Source organism: Chelonoidis abingdonii, chromosome 9 (genome assembly GCF_003597395.2).
Source record: "Chelonoidis abingdonii isolate Lonesome George chromosome 9, CheloAbing_2.0, whole genome shotgun sequence".
Taxonomy (NCBI): Eukaryota; Metazoa; Chordata; order Testudines; family Testudinidae; genus Chelonoidis; species Chelonoidis abingdonii.
The window spans coordinates 11,936,403-11,956,431 of NC_133777.1; the positions used below are offsets into that span (position 1 = coordinate 11,936,403).

The 20,029-nt window shown below is 46.2% G+C and overlaps 2 protein-coding genes across 6 annotated transcripts in view; one reads left to right on the top strand and one right to left on the bottom strand.

Annotated features, from left to right (window-relative positions):
• Window positions 1-193: 193 nt before the first annotated feature.
• MAFK (MAF bZIP transcription factor K) lies at window positions 194-17,353 on the bottom strand. Of its 5 annotated transcripts, XM_075069193.1 has the most exons (6): window positions 17,270-17,353; window positions 12,023-12,343; window positions 11,589-11,885; window positions 8,876-9,999; window positions 6,076-6,155; window positions 194-4,901 (listed from the first exon to the last, which is right to left on the bottom strand). In XM_075069193.1, exons 5-6 carry the CDS (start codon window positions 6,109-6,111, stop codon window positions 4,467-4,469), a joined length of 471 nt encoding a protein of 156 aa, XP_074925294.1. In that variant the 5' UTR covers window positions 6,112-6,155; window positions 8,876-9,999; window positions 11,589-11,885; window positions 12,023-12,343; window positions 17,270-17,353; the 3' UTR covers window positions 194-4,466. The 5 variants fall into 5 exon arrangements, with proteins under 5 accessions (XP_074925294.1, XP_032649968.1, XP_032649967.1 ...); XM_032794077.2 differs by lacking the exon at window positions 8,876-9,999; XM_032794076.2 differs by lacking the exons at window positions 8,876-9,999; window positions 11,589-11,885; window positions 12,023-12,343.
• Window positions 17,337-20,029, top strand: part of LOC116832931 (lysosomal alpha-glucosidase-like) — a 27,403-nt gene continuing 24,710 nt past the window's right edge. Inside the window, 2 exon segments of the mRNA XM_075069189.1 lie at window positions 17,337-17,403; window positions 17,406-17,553. Of these exon segments, the coding sequence (XP_074925290.1) occupies window positions 17,337-17,403; window positions 17,406-17,553 (215 nt within the window).

Below are 20,029 nucleotides of genomic sequence, written 5' to 3' on the forward strand. Positions count from 1 at the left end.
CTCCTCCCCAGGCCTTAGCAGAGTAACACCTGCACATGCCCGGCCTGCCTTTTAAAGACACAGGGCTTTTTTTAATAGCAGGCCCCAACGAGCTATATAATGTACGGGCTGAAATAAAAAATTAGGTTAAGGAAAGAGCTCTAGTGAAGATTAATTCAAGCTCCAAAATGCTGACCATACACCAGCACAACTCTGAAACCAGAAAATGCTTTATTGGAAAGGTACAAAAAACCAGTCACTGCAGCTAAATTTACAGCAATAAATTACGTTGTGGCTGTCAAGAGAAAGTGATGGACACATACACAGGGCTATACGCCTTACAAACAGGAATCCACATTACTCGGTATATCAATAATTTATTTTATAATAAAAAAGCAGCACAAAAATAAATATTGAAATGAAATTACTGAATAACCACGGAGGATAGCATGAGTTGGTGATAAAAACTTAACAGAAGACCTACCATTAAAAAAAAAGAAAGCAAAAGATCCACCATCTACGGAAACATCCCAGCAGACTGAAATACAGATGACAAAGGAAAACGAACCCACATTACAGAAGTTTTTTTTCTTTAAATGAAAACAATCATGACAAAGATTAAATGATCTGAGAAAAAATGCCTCCTCCTCCTTGGGCTTTGAGTTGCACAGTAGCTTGAATGCCCCGCTATCCCAACAATACATAAAAACTTGCCACTCACTCTCCCCTCCCACCCATTATTTATTTTGCCTGCTGCCTTCCCTTGCTTGTCCGAGAGATGTGGCATTACAAAACACGTAAACCTTTTGCTCGTTATATGTTGTTTCCTCAGGCAGAAGATATAGCTGGGCAAGGTCAGAGATGCTAACTTGCTTCAAAGGGCTCTGGAGCTTCCCTAGTGGGAAACTATTCCCAGTCAGGAGCACAGCAAATGCACATACAAGAGCACAGAGAAGCCCGTTACTGCCCCATGTAAACATCCCACAACGCCCCAGTTGTGGGTCAGGGGACATGCCGCTGGTTGCTTCTAATGTCCCCACCTTCATATTGTGGTTCCTATGCACAGGGTCGGTATCAGAGGAAAATGCTGGGCCTGGGGCTCAGAAGTGGAGCCTAACCCTCATGAAATTAAGATTCATTGCTTCCCTCTCGGGGTGGTGTGACAAGATCATGGGAGAGAAAGGAACCCTAGTTACTGCAGTAAGGAGAGACAAGAGGGAGTAGGAGGAGGGTTGGAAGAGAGAGAAGCACTTCTTTTCAACAGGACTCCCCCAGTGATTCTGCAAGCAGTGGCCCAATTCCCCTCATGTGGCTTTCGCCCTGGGCAACAGATTTGCAAGTGCAGGATGGAACAGAAACAAACCCCAGAAGAAGAAGGGAGAGGGAGTTGTCTCTCCAATGTGGTGAGCAGCTTTCAGATTGTTCCTCCCTCTGTTTTACCTTGCAATTCTGACCCACCGGTTGAAGTTAGCCAGCACACCTCCTTTCCCCCCAAATCACCACCCAAGGAGCCCTGGACTGGCAATTTATTTTAGTAAAGATTTACAGTATCAAACTTGGAAAAAAAATTACGAAAAATCTGTATGATAAAATGTATATAATATATTTATATATATATATATATTTCTCTTTTTAAATATTTCCACGTGGTCCTTATGGATATCCAATATGGATTACCTACCATGGTTATGGTATCAACAGCTTTAATAACACCCAGGCCTCATTTTTGATTGAGTGATCAGACTACGTGCCTACTAGCACTAAGCCAGCAATAACTTGGACAAGCCTTTGGCACACTTCTGAGAACTGGAAAACGCTCAGCCACAATGGAAGTACTAGTGAAGAACTCAGATCTAGTCTTCATCTCATGCCAACAGCAACTGAACCCCACAGAATTACATTTAAATTCCGCATTACACTCCTGTCTAGTTGATCTAATTTCCTTGGTGCAGTGAAGGATTCCCCGGGTGGAGGGGGTGGTCTTATCTGTTCAGGAATGTCAAGACTTTCATGGAGCTATTTTAGAAATGGGGAACATTCGCTCATTTCCAAGTCCACTGGATATTTTTCTGTTTCTCTTTTAAAGTCCCAACAGTGCTAGGAATCTAGACATTGCCTGTGTTAATGGTGGCACCTTAGAGATCTGGGAAGATTTCCAAATACTTTTGAGTTACAGAACATGAAGAGGGATAAGGGTCTTCTCTTCTCTTCCTCAGCTTTCACTGGGGGAGCCAATAACTGGTACTGGTACGCAGGACATCAATCTGCCTGTTAGGAGATGGTAAGGAAGTGGTGGAGAAGTGGAGCTAAATACCATCCAAACTATATTTGTTGGTAACTTCCTGTTTGCCTCCTCCAGGAGGAGATGAATTTGGTGGGGTAAAAGCCATCAAGGAAGCATTACTCTCACACATCCTATGGCTCAGTAAAGTCATCAGTGTAGAGGTTTAGGACTGAATGAGAACCAGGTTCTGCCTCTCCAACTACTTAAGTACCTTCTTGGGAAACCCAGAGACTCCAGTGACTGGGTAAAAGTGAGCCAACAACTTGTGTTTGTCTTTGGAAGAAAGACAGGGCTTCACTCAACTTGTGCATTCTTCTTGCAGTTCAAGACAAGATAACTTCACAAACAATATCCTACGGCTGGCCTAGGATGCTAATTTTCTGTCCTCTTCAATGATAGGAGCATCTTCCTTTATCCTTTTCAGTTAAACTAGACCATCAGTCATTCTTCTCCATCTTCTCCTTTGTACCTTACTTTGGAACACTAGTCTACCAAACTCTTCTGAATATGACCATTAGCCATCTCCTCCAGTCATCTTAAACTTCCAGAGTCTCAACCTCTTCTCACCTGCTTTAGAACAAGCATCTGACAGCCCACAAATCTTTGATCTACTCTGGAACACCAGGCAATCCCTTTTCTTTCCTACTTCAAACACACAAACATGAACTCAGACCTGGAACCTTAGAATGTCTTTTCAGTCCTGTTAAAGAATAGACTCTTTTCCCTTTGGCTTCCCCTTTCCTGCCCATTGCTGCGCCACAATTACCTCTTCCCATCTATCCTTCAGAACCATAAACCCTACCTATCGACCCCAATTTTACCATCCCCCAAAAGCAATCGATTCCAATCCTGCCCTCCATGCATCTCTTGGGATAATTCACACCCCCAAGAAATGTTGAATTTCAGGGTTGTTGTCAGACAGGTTCTCTCAAACCTCTCAGCACAAAACACTATAGGTTTTTCTACTCTTTGGAACCCAGCTTAAATGACTGAGATTGGGTTAAGAATCTTTCTTTCCCTTTTCAGCTTCCACCCAGCATCCCATACTCTCTCTCTTCTTGGCAAAGACCAGAGTACATGGCCCCTGAGGTTGGGATGGCCACTGTTCTAACAGGCAAAGGCTTTAACCACCACTACCTCTGTTATCCAGGAGCTTCTGCTGGCTTTGATCTTCTTGCACATACACTATGGGCCCTCTTGTTAGTTCAGTGCTTTTAACATATCTTTCTAGCATGCTCTATAGAAACACCTTTTCACAGTGCTGATTTCCAGAAGAACTTCCCACCATGGCAACCAATTCTGCCTCAGTCCAGTAATACTTCTAGTATTTCTCTCTATGCCCCGCAACATACCTCCCTTCTTAAATTGTACTGTGCCTTCCTCCCTTGAGCTTCAAGGAACCCTGAATAAGCCACTATTACAAACCTGTGGATCATCTGGAAGAAATAAACTGCATAAATATACCCAATTTACAGGCACATCTTGGGGAAGGAGCTCTTGGTAGACTTGGCTTTGTATAAGGGAGGCTGCAATCTAGCTTTATAGGCCACATAGGTATGGGGTGTATTAAAACATGTAAACTGGTAACCAGTATGGGCTGAAGACAAGAAGGTTTTTCCTAACTGGTGTGGTCTGACCCAAACATATTATCTCACTGTATGATCAACCCTCCTCTCTTCCCCCCAGTGCACGGCAGAATGGACTCTGCTTCAGAGTTTATTTCTCTGCCACTGCTATGACAGATGAACGTGGTGGCGGGGTGAGGTAACTTCTTAATGGGAGTTGGATGCCGCTGAAGGAAACTCTTCTCTATACATTCATCTCACATGATTTTGACAGTCCATCTGTTACCTGGCTCTTGAACATTATTCACGAAGGCTATGAAGGCTCCTCCGGTATCTTCTCCCAATTGGGAAGCTGCCCACAGCCTAAAGGGGGTTGGGAAGGCAGGGGGAAGAGGAAGAGAAAGCTCATACTAGGTACAGAGCTCAAATCCCAGCCACAAGAGCTTCATGGAACCACTAAGTTCACAGAGGAGCAGCTAGTTACGTTCCCTTTGTAGATTTTTTTTTTTTTTTTGCACTTTTGAAAGAGAAGGAATTGTTAAAATGCCAATTCTTGAAGTGACCAAGGACTCTGGAACGGTGCATAAGAGCCCTTTCCCCATCCCTCCGAAAGGCTGCTAGTTCCCCCATCTAGGGCACTAGGATGCTGCTGAAAATGGCACAGAACTGGATGAGATTTCAGCTGATTTCACAATGGTGATGACACTAGTGGTGGCGACTTTGGTTGGGGTAATAGGCCCCCGTGCGACGGTACGAGCAAAGGTCTGCAATGCCTCGTACTTGGAGCGCAGGGCGTCTAGCTCTAGCTTCATGCTGCTGTTTTCTCGGGCCAGCTTCTCCACTTCTTGCTGTAGCTCAACTCGCTGCCTCTCCAGCTCCTCCTTCTGTGTCACACGCTTGATGCGGCAGCTGGCAGCATAGCCCCGGTTCTTGAGCGTGCGCCTCCGCTGCTTCAGGCGGATGACCTCTTCTTTCGTGAGACCTCTCAGGTGCTGGTTCAGCTCCCGGACGGACATTGACACCAGTTCATCGTCACTCAGCACTGGGGCGTTCTCTCCCGACTCCTCCTTTACCTGCAAGTATCAATTTCACAGAGATAACCGTCAACAGCCACAACACAGGTACTGAGCGGCCATCCTGGCTAAAGCAAGAAAGCAACTACACTACCCTGCAGTAATGTAACTATATTCATATAGCACCTCTCAGACAGAATGATTCCAAAGCACTTTACAGGCTACGCATACCACAGAAACGCAGCCACCTCTGGGTGGCGCATGGCAGATATTGCACCATAGTATCTTCAGGATACTACAAGGAGAATTTTAGGGAGACTGGAGTAAAATTGTTTGAACTGAAACATAGCATGGGATCTTTATCGCAAGGGGTCAGGACCATAACTTTTCATCTTATCCACAGCAGCACAGTGCCTTGTGAGATTATGCTGAGGCATTGGTTCAGTACTGACCCAAAAGAAACACCACCACTTCCTGCATCTTGTGCATTTCTTTTCTGAAGGTCTCATCCACGTACTGTCCAAACCCAACACTACTTAGCTCATAAGACCACATCCTGCAGGCCCATTTACTGGGCCACAGTACAAGGAGTTAGATGGGGCAGACAGAGGAACTCTCTCTCTCTCTCTCTCTCTCAACCTTTAAGAGGTTATTTGTTTGGTCTCTAGCCACAGTTATGCGCAGAACTTTGAAGGGGTAAAAAGAACATCTACAGAGAATGCAGGACACCTGGAGGAGAGACTCAAGACACTAGAAGAGATTTCTAACAGGCTCAACAGTAAAATGTGCCATCAAAGCCATGAGGAAAGGGTATCTATGAAGAGTTTACTGCCTACACAGATCTATAAGTAAGACATCTGCAAATCTGTGTCTTCCTTATCCAAGTGCATATGATCTTAGTAGCAGCAATCTCTCACACCCGCATAACATACGTTTTGTGATGCTGTCAATACACCTCAACCCCCTCCTGTTTAGAAGTGTCTCCTTAATACCAACAGGGATACTCTAGTCTATGCACAATCCCAGAGACTCTCATCTTCCCCTCATTATGTCAGTGCCCCTTTATCCTTTCTTCACAAGTGCTTCCCAGCTGACACCAGAGAAGCATTCTGACATACTAATTTTCAAACAGAACCCCTCAGAGAATAAATGGCTTTTGGCACTATTGGGGCGGCTCCTCCACCCATCCCATTTACCCAGAATCAGATCAGTCAGGCTCCCACCACAGCCTTACCTTTAATGCCTTGTTCGGTTTGGGATTAGTCGTCATAACCTGGGCACAGTCTCCTGGACAGAACTGGTCAGAAATTGCAACTGGAAAAAACAACACAACAAGATTTTCAAAGGGAATGGGGAAGGAAACAGACCCAACATTCAAGACACAGTGACCCATTCTCTACAGCACCATGTGACGTTTTGGGGCTATGTAATCGCTCACTAACAAAAAACATCAACCTTTAGGAATACCAAGAGGATTCAGAGAGGAGTGTCTTCCTCCAGCCACACATGGGAGGGTCTTTGTATTGCCAGCAAGTGCCGCATATAAATACAGCTTGTTTGGGTTTTTTGAAGTTAAATGGGGCTTATTTCAAATTCTTGGTAATATTTTTGCTGAGAAAAAGTGCAAGGAAGTGGCTCAATACTGGATTTCATCCTCAATTCGCAATTGTGCTGGCTACCATATACTACTGTGGCAATGTGCTATTTCACCTCTAAGGGCTAAACGGGAGTTCAGTCTCCATGAGCCAGTCAGTTCTTCATCTGCCCTGTGGAGGACTTTGAGATATACAGATCCAGCCGATAGGGACTGGATTAAGCCTATCAACTCATTTCACAAAAGCCACGGAAAATCCACCAGACAGTAACGCTGCCGCCGCTCCCCTCTCGTTTTGGTCATTACTGACCTGGACTGGCTTTGAACCCGCAGCCTGGGGAAGAAAGGTATTCCATTACTAACCCTTAGCCACAGACACCGCAAAATATATCACTTTTGAAAAAGCAGGCAAAACCAATTATTAAGACACGGGGTGAGTTTCTGTGCCTCCCAATAGATCAGGACTGTTGCTTCATGTCTCACCCTAAGGCTGTGAGAAGTCACCTGTCTGATATTCCTAGAGGCGTATCCATAGACATAAAGAATGTCCTCTGCTGAGAAGCTGCCCTTCACTCTCACCTTCGCTGCTAAGTTCTCCCCTTCAATCAGCACTTTAGAGAATCCGTCCAGGGGGACCGTGTTCCAGAACCTTCACACCCACCAAGTTGGAGAGATGACATTGCCAGAGTGATTGTTCGTGATGTACCTACCACAGAAGAGGGCACTGCAGCTGTGACATCACAGCATCTGCCTATACTTTCCCCAGCATCTTGGCTACAAAGCTGGGGAGGGTGCGAGGGCTCCAGCTCTGACACAGAGTCTGTTGCTCCCAAGGAGCGGCTGTAGTGGATTTCAAAGGCTGCAGTGGTGCTGGGTGACAGAACACACAGACTGTCTGGCGGAGTTCTGTCCCCCTCCCCATCACATTTCCACGTCTGCATCGTGTCACACATTCTAATCATTCATGAAAAATACAGCCAAAGCATCCCAAGCATGATTCCCTTCTGATAGTTGCCATGGTGACCTTGGGAAAGTAGCCAACCCTGAGCCAGTAACCATGGAAACAGAGAAGCCCAAAAGCAATAATGACTTCAGGTCATGTCTGTGCAAAGACATCATGAGGTCGTCAGAGAGTAAACAAACTCATTCATATCTGCATACAACCCTGGAGGTGCGAGGTCCAAGGGCATATGAAAGTGGGATGCAGGGGGTGACAAGTAGTTGTGTGGGTAAAGGAGGCTGGCTCAGTTCAGGCTGCTTTTGCTTGAATTGTACCAGTCAAGATATTTCATCATGTGACAGGCACATAATTGAGGCAGAGGAAAGACAAAGAACAGAATCACAAAGTAAAGGCATTTCCCTGGATTGCAGAATGTCCTCAATAAAGCACCTCATCTCTTTGTCAGCCTGAGACAGAGATAGTAGCTTTCCATCTCTCCATCTGCATGTCTCACCCTACCCGACTGCCTCCTATCACGCAGTACACGAGCCAGACCAGAGAGAGATGCTTCATGATGAATGGGCCACTTAAAGCGACTGGTACACAGTGTCTTTTGTGCAGCACCACACAGGGTGGTGCATTGTGTCGTATTACACCTCATCCTCACAGTAGTGCCAGCTACCCTCACCTCCTCCCCAGCAGAAGGAGCAGACTCAGCTAAGCCCACTAAAAATGCCATGGACAAATGGTCATTATTCATCACAGTCTGAGTAGCACAAACCCACCTGGGAGGGCACTTCACCACTTACTGAGGGGGTAAAAGGGATGGAGTGTGGAGCTGGAGTCTGACCTCTCTTCTACGTCAAATACAAAACAAATACAAATACAAAACTTGTAGCACAACTAAGAAGCCTGAGACACACACAGACACATCTGTCCAGACATCACTTCTCCCTCTTTGCAGTTCTCCTCTCCCTCACTTCCCAGTCACACTTGGTATTCACTAACTACACCTAGCATGAGCATGCTCCTGCTCAAGTGAGAGGCACAAACACACATCATAAGCACAGACTGGAAGAAGAAAGGGCTCCTAGCCCTGTCCAAATGGTCCCACTGAGTAAAAGAAGCAGCGAGTTGCCTGTGTATAAAGGAAACACACTGCACCCCCCTCCCTTCGCATGTACACACACGCGTGCGCATGCACACACACACAGCCTCAGGCCTGACTGTCAGTTGGTGCCATAGTTATGTAGTGAGTCACCAGCTGTTTACAGAGTTGGAAAGCTAAAGCTCAGATTCCCATAGACCCAGAAACCCTTTCTTCCTTCCCTGCCGCATCCCCCCCAATCCCTACAGGGAAAGGGGCACACCACAGTCCTGCTGTCGGCACCTGGTCCAGCGAAAACGGAAAAGGGAAGTCAAGAAAGGAAAGGAGGGGGGAGAGAGAGAACATGACTCGGTCACACCCACTGATTACACAAAAAGGCTTTTGATCCTCACCCAGTGAGCCTTCAAAGCACTTTCTACACCAGTCGATGGAAAAACTGAACACTCCGCTGGCTACTCAGAGAGGGGAAGAAATGTGGAATATTGTGGAAAGCAAGTGCTGAGGGTGGAGACTCCCTCGGGGGTCACTGTCAGGGGTAGTCTGCCCCCAAAGTAACTCTGCTTATTTTTAAAAGCCTCCTGCGACTCTGTGTGATGAACCCCCCTTCTGGTCACCTGTTGCTTTGTGCTCTGATGTCTGCTGAAGGGATGTCTATTTACATTCCACATTGCTCAGAGGAAGGTCCTAGACTCCTCCATGTTTGGTACCAGATCAGGCACACTACTGCATACAACAATTTAACAAGGGCCCAGGTTGTTACAAGTGTTATAGAAATTAGAGATGTAGGAGCTCTAACATGCCACCCTTCACAGTTGTGGGTCAGTATCAACACAGGATGCCTCCCTAATGCCTCTTGTTCATTAAATAAATGGCAGCTTGGCTTGTAAATCAGTTTATTCTAGAAGAAACCAGCATGTCCTCTGAAGTCTTTTAGGATCAGCTTCCATTATACGGCTCCAGGCACAAAGACAGGCAGAACACCAGAGTCACTAGTGGGATTAAGATGAAGGGCTAGGGGTGGGCAGAACTCACTGGTCACTAGATTAGCTGTAAATAATTAGCAAAATCAGCATCTGGAAGAAGACCCCACGCAGGAATTTGGTTCTTGCATAAGCATCAATTCTCAAATACTGGTTCATGCACACACATTGGAGTCAAAGTCCACTGCCATTTGAGAACAGACTCCTGCTCGAAAGTTTAATATAGTACCGCTAAAACCACCAAGATAAGATCACTCAAGTGACTGAATATCCCATGATAAATTTATTTTATGCCATGCATCATCATGTGGTGTTGTCTGAGCAAGACTTAGTACAGTACCATGAATTTGGTTGTAATCCTGACAGACAATTATGCACTCTTAGGTCTTGAGCAAGTTACTTAACCTCTGACTCAATTTCTCCATCTGTAAAGTGAGGATAAAAATACTTATACAGTTGGTGCTGTTTATGACTATCTATTTACCACCTACAAGTGGTTAAATATACTATAGTATGTGGCATTTCTTGTACACAGACTGCAAAAAAACCAGAAAATCTCTTAGTAAAAAGGTATACAGTGCTGCAAACATTCAATTTTTAATGGTGCCCAGTGCATATACCTTATAGGGGTGTCTGCAAGGCTCTATATAAATGTGTGATCTTATTACTACAAACATTTTCTTTCCCTATTCCTTGTTAACTGCATTTGCAGCCTCATGTCTAAAGTTAGACTGCAAGCTTTTTGGAGCAGGGACTATGTTATTTTTATTCTATAAGCCACATGGCACATTTCTGAGTGATACATAAATAAGTATTATTATGCCCCGATAAAGAGACAAGTGTTTCTATAAGGTTGTGTTTCCCATTTATATTTAAAACAAGTGTTTTTATTGGAAGTATACAAAGAACCTTAGTGCTAGTGTTTTTATAAGGTTATCCAACACCACTTCTGTCCTGGGCCGGATTTGCACCTTATGTGCTCCTAGGCACAGAATCTTCAGCGCCCCCACCTACAGCGGACCTTGGTCTTGCACAGTTTTAGAGAGGTAAGTTGCCCCTAGAATGCCTGTGCCCTTAGGCACGTGCCTACTGGAAATCCGGCCCTGCTTCTGTCAACACTCTTGCAGCTGACTCCCAGATGGCTCCTATCTGACTTACAGCATCCTCATCAGAACTTGAAGCGCTTTGCTTATTCAGTCCAGGACCACAAGTTTGATGGTTTCAGTTTGGCACATACAGCAATACCCACTATTTTTCTTTGGGGCTCTCCTCTTCCCCACCCACTCAACCAAGACAACCCTTACTAGTGGGATGAAGTGGGGCAGCACTGCTGTGTGAGAAGAAAAGAGCACAGCAGATGAGATCAGAATTTGGTTTCAATAGCACTTTTCACACTCCAGTGCTCCCAAACACTTTACAGAGGACGGTGTTAAATACCAGCAGCCACTGTGTAGCTAATAGCAGCCATGGATGCATTTGTTTGTAGTTCATACACAGTCTTGGATGTTAGAACTCATTTTACTACAAAAGGGAACATTGGCAAGGACGCAAATTATCCAGTAGGAAGCACCACAGTTCTTTAGCTTCCATTCACACATGAAGCACCATGTACAGTAACCTGAGACTATATGACCATCTCCCCAAGCAAGCCTGTAACAACTTTTCCCCTCCTAAGGAGCAGACAGAGGAGTGCAGTTTAAGCAGGAAGGAATTCTCCATTTTATCTCACTATTAATCATCAATAGTCTCAATTAAGCACAGATTATGCTAGGAATACACCCTGCCCAGCCATATTAAAATTCAGCTAGATCATTTCCAATGAAATTATTCTGTGACTTACCTAAACTTTCTGTTTATCCACAAGCTATTTTCAACTCCTGGTACCCTTCTTCCTGCTTCTGCTTGTAAGTCTCCTTTAAGATTTAAAAGGCTGGCTACTTGGAGCTGGAGTGTGGCTGGTCACCATGAATGAGTAATCCATAGCCAACAGCCTACCCTTATGTCAGAGGCCAGACAGACTGCCCTGGCTGCTGCTGTGAGAAACTGAATAGCCACGCTATTCCTGGCCCTTGCAGAGCATTTCAGTTTGACAACTGTTCTCATCCAGTGAGAAGCGCACAATTACCCAATCCCTACCGTCACAACTCCACATGCCATACGTGAGACACCTGCAAGATGGTTAAAACAGTTAACTATGCCTACAAAGCTGGCCACATGACATGTCTACCAAGGAGGACATCAGGTCTGACAGATGCTTAAACCCTAAGCTCTGTGCCTCTGTCCCTTGGAGACACAGCATGGATTCCCAAGACACTGCAGTGTGGAATGCAGAGAGTATCTTCCCCTCCATCATTTACAAGTCCTCCTCCTGCTCTAACAGTCCTCACACAGTCTGAGAGGCAGACTGACACTTTTCATTCATCTGTAACAGAGAAGGGGGGGAAAGATACCCTGGTGATGTGAATCACACAGAGAGCAAGCATATGTGAGGCAATAACAGAGGAGGGGTGAGTCACTGTGTTTACTGTTCTAGAGAGAAGCCTCACACAGAACACTCACCCAGCTAGCCAGCTTTCCATTTCTCTTATGGATCAGAACCAGCAACCAGCAGCAAAGAACAGATTCAGAAACCTTCGGACTGAATCAGAATGCTGCCAGGACAGGACTCTGAGGCTCTCTCTGGGGAAGCTTGGACAGGGATCAGACAGTCTTCAGTGGTTTAGTAAACAACTGAGTCAGATGCTGCAGAGCCCTTGTGGTTATACAGCAGAGGATTCAGGGGATCATGAGTGCATGCCTGTGTGTCACATTACAGAAACCTTGGAGTTTCAGGAACGGGAGACTGGAAGCTACTGAGGTCAGAAATACTGCAGACAGCTTCTGATATAAAGAGGGTACAGAGCTCTGATCTCCATGTGCATTTATAAAATATAGTGATAAACAATGTTATACTAATATCAGTTAAATCTCACACCAGCTCCTGTGGCAAATAAATATTCCATTTTACAGACACTGAAACTGAGGCCCAGCACAGTGATTTGCTCACAGCCACAGTGGGATTTAATAGCAGAACTGGGATTAGGATTTATGAATTTATAGCCCTTGGTCATCCTATGCTCCAACTATTATATCACATCTTTCTCAGCCTATATAGTTATAGTTATTAAGGAGGAAAGATAACAGTACTGTTATGCAGTGTCCCATATGTTGCAAGCCAGTGGAATTTGCTACAGACCTACCCCTTGCTTCAAAACCGAGCAGCAGGATCACAGCTTTCCATTAAGGAGAGTTTCTAGGCTTTACAGTCACAAGAGTGTCTTCCAGACATGAACCAATGGAGCATTACCAGCCTGAGTCTTTAGACAGCCTGAAATAATAGCTCAGCAAAAAAGTGTGAGAGGCTTGTTCATCTCAATAGGGTGCTGAGTTTGGGATTTCTTGATAACATAGAGTTAGCACTGTTCCAGTATTTCACAGCTAGATGCCTGCTAAAAGTACAGGTGTGTTTGTGGGATAAAAAACTGCACACCATCTCACCTCAGTAGCCAAAGCCCCAGCTGTCCCACCTTCAGTTCTCAAACCTCCAATATAGTTGCATGTTTTCAACAAAGCACCTGAACACTGACAGACAATGTATACTGAACCGTTATTTACAGTTAATTCAATAAAGACAAAGACATTACAAAATGTCTAAGACTTCCAATCAATTGCAGAAATAATGGAGGCTAAGGCACCGAATTTAGGGAAACTTGCAAAGTGCATGGCCTTCAGATACTAGAAACTGGGTTTGCAGATTTCTGCCTCCATGTTTTTTAGACGCTGTACTTTTGCAGTGGGGTCTGAGTTAACCAGGAGCGGCGCCAGGGTTTTTGGCGCCCTAGGTGGGTGTCCTTCCGAGCTCCTGGTCGTTGGCGGCAATTCTGCAGTGGGGGTGGGGGGGAGTCCTTCCGTGGCTCCCGGTCTTCGGGGCACTTTGGTGGCGGGTCCCGGAGCGAGTGAAGGACCCGCCGCAGAATTACCGCCGAAGACCCGGAGCGTGGAAGGACCCCCCGCCGCCGAGGGTGGCAAAATGCCGCCCTCCCAAATACCAGTGCCCTAGGTGATGGCCTAGGTTGCCTAAATGGAAGCGCCAGCCCTGGAGTTAACCCTAATGTTTCAAAGAACATTTAACACAATTAAGCCAAAGTGTGAGCACAAAGCCCTGACAAATTTTGCCAAGTGTCCCGTTAATGGGATCCAGCATAGCCTCTGCACTCTGTGTCCATATTCTCATTAATAATTGCCCTCCACATTCTCTCTGAGAGTCTCTTAGGTACAAACAGGGTTAATTCTCCCTCCCACTTGGTCCTGCCTAGTCTATGCACTGTCATTGGATAATAAAAGTGTCCATCATGTTTAGGCAGAGACAAGAGGAGGCAGGCTTCTCTGTATTAGTTTACACACGGAAGGGGAGAGAAAGAGAGCAGGCGACAAGCACGGCTCCATCAGTGCGAAAGCAGCAAGGTAAATAAATTAAATACTAAACCATGGCAGCAGCATAATGGAACATACTGGCTGGACTGGTGTTGGGAGCAGGACTGCACCCTTTCCAAAGACACAGGGCCCCAAATCCCACAAAATGGGATGCAGTTTTCCACTATGTGGGACAGGAGCATTTGCTCACTACCTCTCTGTTCTTCTTCGCAGACCCAGCTTTGCTCTAGCGAGAAGCTACCCAGGGGGCAGACAGGTCAAGACAAGTAATGGAGCCCTTTCCATTTTCAGCAAAATCCCTTTACTCAAAGGGGTTTGTTAACAATTGGAGATTCCTGTTTTCTGCTGGGCTCCACAGAACAGGGCCCTTCCTCCACTGAGCAACACACTGAGGAATGAGAGGGTGGAAATAGAGAAATGGCCCTTTTCAGCAGCAACAGATCTCTCTAAAGTTGACTATGGAATGTTCTTAAGGGTTAGACACACCCCCATTCCCCGTCCTTTGTCCCCCCCAGCGGGGAAGTTTCTCTAGTTTTTGCCATCTCCTTCCTTGCCCGAAGAAGATAGAGGAATAAGGTTTCCCCACCCTTATCTTGGTCTAAAAATCCAACGTGATCAGTATCCTGCACAGTCACCAGGCAAATCTACCCGCAGAACAGATGCTCTGAACAGATGCTCTGAACTTTAAAGCCTCCTTCCCCATCACTCTTCATCAAGGGTGTGGTCTCTGAACTGCTGGAGACCTATCTGATCATTTTCAGACTAGGCACACCTCTATGTATCTAAAGAAGGATTGTGGGGTTTGTTAATAAGCAGCTCCTTTCCCTCAGAAGGAAAACATTTTGTCTCCTCAGAATTCCCATTCTCAGCCAGTCTAGGAAAAGAATGGACCAGGAAACCAAACCTCCATTTCTCACATCAGCACAGAATGTTACTGTTAGTCCAGAAAAACTCTTTTCTAAGCAAACTAGTGTATTTTTGTAGGGAGGAAAAAGACCACTGAGATGCAACTGCCACTAGTAGGGATGCCTGCTTATCAGTGTTTCCAGAACCTCAGTGCTCCACTCAGAACTGTGGACACATACTGATTTTATCCAGAATTCTCAGGGCTCTCTTTACACTTCAGAGTCAGTCATATTTAGAACTGAGAGTCACAGGGCGCAGCTTTGCTAGAACTGTTTTCAAGAACCATTCAAAACTAGACACAATCTATGGCACAAGCTAATGAGAACCACCCCTATGACGTGGGTTCAGGGTCCTCTCCCCCACTAGCTTAAGCTTTTGGCCTTCCCAGTGACAGAAAACATGCCAGTGTCTGTAGCAAGGACTCCTGGCCATTCTGAGTCAAAATGCAAGGCATCTTACGTTACCAAGACCATGTTTAAACCAGGAGGCGCTTTCAGTCTCATGGGTGGCCATGTGGAGCAGGTGATTAAGCAACATGTGCCTGATACAGGGTTTCAGCACCCCAGGATGTCATATGAAGGTGTGTCCATTTGTCGTGGCTAACACAATGCAAAGAATTACCCCCCCCCCAAAAAAATCTAGGGATATGCAATTTCCTTTAATATTGTTATTGTAGTAGAAGGGTTTGCAGGAGAGTCTGAATTGTAGCTGTTCCCCTTCCTCAGGTACTTGCTGTGTGCCACCAACATGCATGCACACAGATTCCTCTGTATGTCATTCGAATGTTTGGTGATGGGGCTGCATGGATTCTTTAAGGGGATAGTATAAAATCATTCAGAGAGGAGCTATGGACAAATGCTAAATTCAGAAAAAGCATCACAACTTGGAGACGTTACACCAGCAGCGCTATCTAAATTCAGAAGGATTTAACTGGAAACTTGCTTTGCTGAATCATACAGCTTGTTAACACTACAGCCTGTTCTAAGCGATGCAATCCTGTCAGCTCAAACATTAACTCCCTTCAGGCTATCATTGTTCACTCAGGCTATGTCTACACTGCGCACCGTATAATGGCACACTGTTGTATGGTACTCAGTGTAGCCGCTTTTTGTCGCCAGGAGAGAGTTCTCCTGAGGACAGGATAAAACCACCACCACTGAGGGGTGGTAGTGTGGTTGGCAGATGTTCTCCCACCGACAAAGCATCTTCTCCACACTGGTGCTTTTCACATCCCTGAGCGACAAAAGTTTTAATGCAGAAAGTGCAGAGTAGACATAGCCTCACTCCCAACCACCATCCCCCTCTACTTTCCTTCATGCCTGTCCTCTCTCTCTCTCCCCCATTCCATACTGGAGAGGACAGGCGGAGGTTTGTGGTCTCTGGCCTAGTGAATGCCCATACCTCCTCTCAACTCTAGCCTCCTGTCCGAATGTCCCTTTGGCTAGGCACCCTCTCCTCAGTTAAAAGACCATTCCAGACTCCGCTATTCATCTTACTTGAAACTCTGGTCCTAAGATCCTCCCAACCTTTCTGATCCACTGCATTTGCCTCTCCTCAGATTTCCTGCTCCAATATGCCATTGACAGTCCCACCAGGAGAGTGCTAATCACATATACTTCTGTACTCTTCTCCCCAAGACCCTTATGCCATCTGCAGTGTATGAGCCATTCCTGCCCCTCAGATCCCCAGTGCTCCTGGTACCTCTCCAGAGTCACCCAGCTTAATTGCTGGCCTTCTCGTCTGATCTCCTATCCCCCAAGACATGTGGGCAGCATCCCAGACTCCTCACCAAGTCTCCTTATTAATGGCCCAGATGCCGCTTCTCTCCCTCATGCCACACTCCAGGCACCCAGCCCCTCTAGTTCCTGCTTTTCACCCCAATGCCAAGCCTGCTGGCCCCGCTTCTCACACCCCGCCCTGAGCCCCATTGCCCTCTAATCAGAACCACCCCGGCTCCGCCCCTCACCGCGCAGCCTGCGCGCCCCATGGCAGTGCCCCACACGGCTCCCTGCTCCCGCACGCGGGTTGGCCCCAGTGCCCCCCTCCATCCCGAGCGCCCCCCCCGGGATTTGCCATTCTCCGAGCCGCAGCGCCCCCCACCTGCCCCTCAGCTCGCCCAGCCGCCCGCCGGCGCCGAGCGCGTGATGGGGCCCCCGTCCGGGGCAGCCACGTGTGTGAACACCGCCCCCCATCCCGGCGCGGAGCCGGCCGCGGCATCACCCCCCGGTCCGGTCCGGTCCGGTCCGATCCCGGAGTGTGGGGGGGAGACACCACGTGTCCCACGCGATGGTGACTCAGCAGATTTCCAGCCCCTGCTACAAACTGCCCGGCCCCTCCTTGCCCAGCTCGGGGACTCCGCGCGGGCCGGACCTTGCCCCACCCCGCCGAGCCGGACCCGACTGCCGCACCCCGGGGGCTGCGTCTTACCTGGGCCTGTCAGGAGCGCGCGGGGGGGAGGTGGCGGTGGAGGCGGGGACGCGCGCGGCGCGGGGGAATGGTGGCGGGGACGCGCTTCTCAGCCTGCCTCCCTGTGTGTGCGAGTCCCGGGAACAACAACAAGCGCGCGGCCCCCCACGCCCCGGAGCCGACCAACCAGGGGCCGGGCCGCTTCCGGGATCGCGCATCGCTCTTCGCGTCACCTGGCCACGCCCTCTCTTCAATAGGCGTCATCTGGGCTCGCCCACCGTTTTCATTCATGGAGCGCGGACACGGTAGAGGGAGGAGGAGAAGGGGGGAGGGGCAGCAGGATGCGGAAGTGCAGTTGGTACAGGAGGGGCAGTGGAGAGAGCGGGGCGGGCGGGGCATCCTTCCCGCAGGAGTGGGGGTGAGTGGGGCATAATGAGTGTGCTGTTTGCGTCGCTCACCTCCATGAGCGACATCCCTAACCCTACACAGCCCTGACTGCTGAGGTGCAGCCACCTCTGGGGTGGGGCGTAGCAGCTTTACAGGGTGGTCAGAGACAAGCAATTTGCTTCAAACTCTGTCTTCTGCAAACAATGCCCTGGGCACCCTAACGTCCTGGCAGAACCCGGGTATACAAGGTCTTGCCTGAAAAGCCCCCCCACAGTAAACTGCAAGGTGCCTGCTCTGCCTAACTTCTTTCAGACTTGAGGGAGCTTGGGACATTTCAGATGCATCGTTTGGAGTGCTGATCATCATCCCCATTGGCAGCCTGGAGGGGCTGTGTTCACGATAGTTTTACGGGCACGACAAGGTAGGTAAGTGGTGCCAAAGGGAGGCTACAGTTTCAAGAATCTAGGATACAGCTGCACAGCAGTGTTGGGCTTCTGTAAAATATTTGGGAGCTGTGTTCGTTTCTAAAGTAGTGGCTGTCGTATGTTGTGAAGCTGTTTTCACCATCTTTTCTTCCACAATACCAGTTAAGTGAGTTTACCTTCGATATGGAGAAGGGGGTTCCCTTTAAATTATTCCCATCTGGGTTTTCCAGTGCCTCTTGTCATCTGTCTTTTAGACTGTAAGGTCCAGAGGGAACAGACTGTCTTTATTTTAGTGTCCTGTACAGCACCAAGCACCTAGTCAAATAATAATAATAATTAATAATAAATAATCTTTCACATCTTCTAGAATTAAACAATTTTTCTTCCTTGCTTTTTAATAGAAGTTTCTCATACTATTTCTGATATCCTGTTATGTATATTATATTTATATTTTTGGCAGCGGAATAGAAAGTAGCTTTCAATTTCAGTTTTTCCTCAGTCCCAGAAGTACTTCCTCCTTGAGTTTGTGTGACTTTTATGTAATCTTGAAGTCCACAAGAAGAGAATGCAAGTGTCCAATTACCATATAACACAATATTTAGGCTTGGAAGAATTATATTTTTTATCAGTTAGTGCTGGTAAATGTGGATATCACGGTACAAACACAGACAAAAAAAAATTCCACAAGTAATTGAAATGTACAGATAGGCAAAGGAAGAAAAATGCTGCTTGAGAATTTAAAGTTTGATTTAAGGATATTTACTTTATATAGTTTGACATGTGATGTTGACAATTTGTGTTTTAATAGTTATAAAGCTTTATTTTAACTTTTTGAATTTCAGTGCTTACTGTCATTAGATAATTGTCTTACCCTGCCTGAATTTCCCACAACTGGGAAAATTTAAATTGATAACATTTGAAATAAAAAGCATGAAACCTACAATTTTGTGCTACTGTGAAAATTAAGCCAATAAAAAGATTTTAAAATAAATATTGATATTATCAGTTGAAATTATTTTAAAAAACAATTAATTCTGTCAAGCCTAACTATATATCAGTAAGAGAAAATGAGAAACTAAGCAACTCCTGCAGCAGAGAGAGACAAGATACAATCTAGGACAGCAATAATAGAAAGAGGCAAATTTTACAATGGATTGTTTGTTTTCTTTATTTGCTGGAGTCAAGAGACTCTGAAATGCCAGTGGTGGCCAGCAGAGTTAATCCAGTTATCCTGTAGCAATGTCATCAATATTGCCATCCCTAGTGTTCAAGAAATTTATAAATCAAGTCTCAAAAATCATGAGATTTTTAATATATAAGAAATGTTGAGTTCTTTTGATTTGCCTTCTACTTTTTGAACCATTAGGATTCATGTTAAGTTTTTCTTTGTAACCATGAGGGCTAGAAACAACTTTCATTCTAAAGTAGCGAGAGTCTCATGTAGTCAATGACTTAAAGAACAAGGAGTTTGTGGCACCTTAGAGACTATTAGGCTTAAACAAAGACTGGGAGTGGATGTGTCATTACACAAACTAAAAACTATTTCCCCATGCTAATTTCCCCCCCCCCCGTTACTCACACCTTCTTGTCAACTGTTTGAAATAGGCCATCTCGATTATCACTACAAAAGTGTTTTTTCTCCTGCTGATAATAGCCCACCTTAATTGAGTAGTCTTGTTAGAGTTGGTATGGCAACCCCCATTTTTTCATGTTCTGTGTGTGTATATTATTTACAAACCATTCATGGACGAGACAAGAGAACCTGGAATTGATGGAATGCTACTACAACAGCAGACCTAATGAGAGGGGATATATGAAATGTATGAGGGGACTATGGATGGACAAAAGACCTACATCCACACTTACTGAGAAACAGCTAGTTACCCAACGCTTCAACATAGTAAAGAGGAAGCTGCTCTCACAGCTTGAGATAGACCAACTCCACATTACATCCCAGACTCAAGAAGAC